At 35.8% G+C, this 1,813-nt stretch overlaps 1 protein-coding gene across 1 annotated transcript; it reads left to right on the top strand.

Moving 5' to 3' along the window:
- The first annotated feature begins 445 nt into the window (after positions 1 to 445).
- On the top strand, positions 446 to 1,474 carry LOC108432789 (trace amine-associated receptor 1-like). The gene is made up of 2 exons (XM_037537815.1): positions 446 to 768; positions 841 to 1,474. Exons 1-2 carry the CDS (start codon positions 446 to 448, stop codon positions 1,472 to 1,474), a joined length of 957 nt encoding a protein of 318 aa, XP_037393712.1.
- Positions 1,475 to 1,813: the final 339 nt, after the last annotated feature.

Here is a 1,813-nt window from a genome sequence, read left to right as displayed (position 1 = left end):
ATTATTATGTAATAATAGCAGTTTAACAACTTGATGTCTGTCTGGATGAACTTATTTTGATTTGTATTTGGTAACTATCACAGTGATTCAGCAGAAGGGCGTTACTGGTGCAGGTCTGTCAGCCTATAAATGAAATCTGCTCTTTCATTAGAGCTGGTTTTGCCCCCCCATACAAGCATTGGTAAGGCTGGATCCTGAAGTCATTAAATACAGAAGGAATACAGAAAATGCTTCCATGATAATATGCTTGTTTTTAATCAATTTTAAATTATGCCATTTATATGTGCTTTTTTTGTTTGTTTTACTATTTTAATGTCTCGTAATCAGTTAGGAAATGCTGGAATTATTGCTTTATTTTTTGCTGCTGTTTGAAGTGAAGCCTTTTCAGCACTTGCTAAATACCGCTTAAAGGTATATTCTTTTACAGATAAAGAACAAGAACAGAATGGACCAAATCATAAGTCAAAATGGGAGCATAAGAAACATTTCTCTTTGTTATGAACATCATCCTAACTCCTGTCAGAAGTTCATCTATCCACAGGCCATGCGGGTTATTATATATTTTGTCATTGGTGTCATTATACTTCTTACATTGTTTGGAAATCTTCTGGTGATCACAGCCATCACTCATTTCAAGCAGCTGCACACACCAACTAACTACCTCACTCTGTCTCTGGCTGTAGCTGACCTGCTTGTAGGAGGGATTGTGATGCTTCCTAGCATGACACACTCTGTGGAGACTTGCTGGTATTTTGGGAGTTTATTCTGCAAAATACACAGGAGCTTTGCCATTATGCTGTGCACTGCATCGGTTTTAAATCTTGCATTTATCTCTGTTGAGCGATACTATGCAGTATGCCACCCCCTGGTGTACCACAGTAAAATAACCCCTCTCACTACTCTGTTCATGATCACTGTTTGTTGGAGTGTTTCTTTTGCTGAAGGGATTATTTATCCAGAACTTAAAATTCTGGGCATGAATGCTTACAATAGTGTTATATGTAAAGGAGCTTGTGTGTTGCTTATAGGACCCATAATGAGTTTTTTAGCTTCTGTGATTTGTTTCTATGTCCCTATTATTATTATGCTATGCATATATATGAAAATATATCTTGTAGCACAGAGGCAATCACGATTAGTCCGCAATGCTCTGTCTCAAATAAATAAATTCAGAGCTCAACCTGCCATTAATAAGGTAGAAAGTAAAGCAACTAAAACATTAGTCATTGTCATGGGAGGGTTTCTTTTATTTTGGGCACCACTTTCTCTGTGTAATCTCATTGTGACATTTTCTGGTTTCAGTGGTCCACCAGAACTGTTTGATGTGTTCTGTTGGATTGCTTATTCAAATTCAGCCCTCAATCCTATTATATATGCATTCTTCTACAAGTGGTTTAGAAAGGCACTCAAAGTTATTCTGTTAGGTCAAATATTTAGGAGAAACTCTTCTAGAATGCAGCTGTGTTCAGAGTAGCACAAAATAATGCAACAATCACAAAAAATAACATACTATATAAATGTTTTGTGTATGTTTATGATTTATTTTAATACTTATCATCAGTGTTATCTCACCAATTTCAGCTCAATGTCTTGTTCATTAGGAAAGTGTGTGCACGAACAAATGGTTTACAGTACCATCATAGAAAGCTACAAGAAGAATGTTTTATCTGAATCTCTGTCATACAAACCCAATACACATACAGTCATGTACAAAACTTTGATCAAAACTGTACAGTCATGTACAAAACTGTTTTGTTGATTTTGTGAAATGTATACATGTTGATGCACACTCTGTATGAACAAACTTGACCTA

Source organism: Pygocentrus nattereri, chromosome 4, assembly GCF_015220715.1.
Source record: "Pygocentrus nattereri isolate fPygNat1 chromosome 4, fPygNat1.pri, whole genome shotgun sequence".
Taxonomy (NCBI): domain Eukaryota; kingdom Metazoa; phylum Chordata; class Actinopteri; order Characiformes; family Serrasalmidae; genus Pygocentrus; species Pygocentrus nattereri.
The sequence above is the reverse complement of the archived record's forward strand: the minus strand, read 5'-3'. Positions and strand labels throughout refer to the sequence as shown.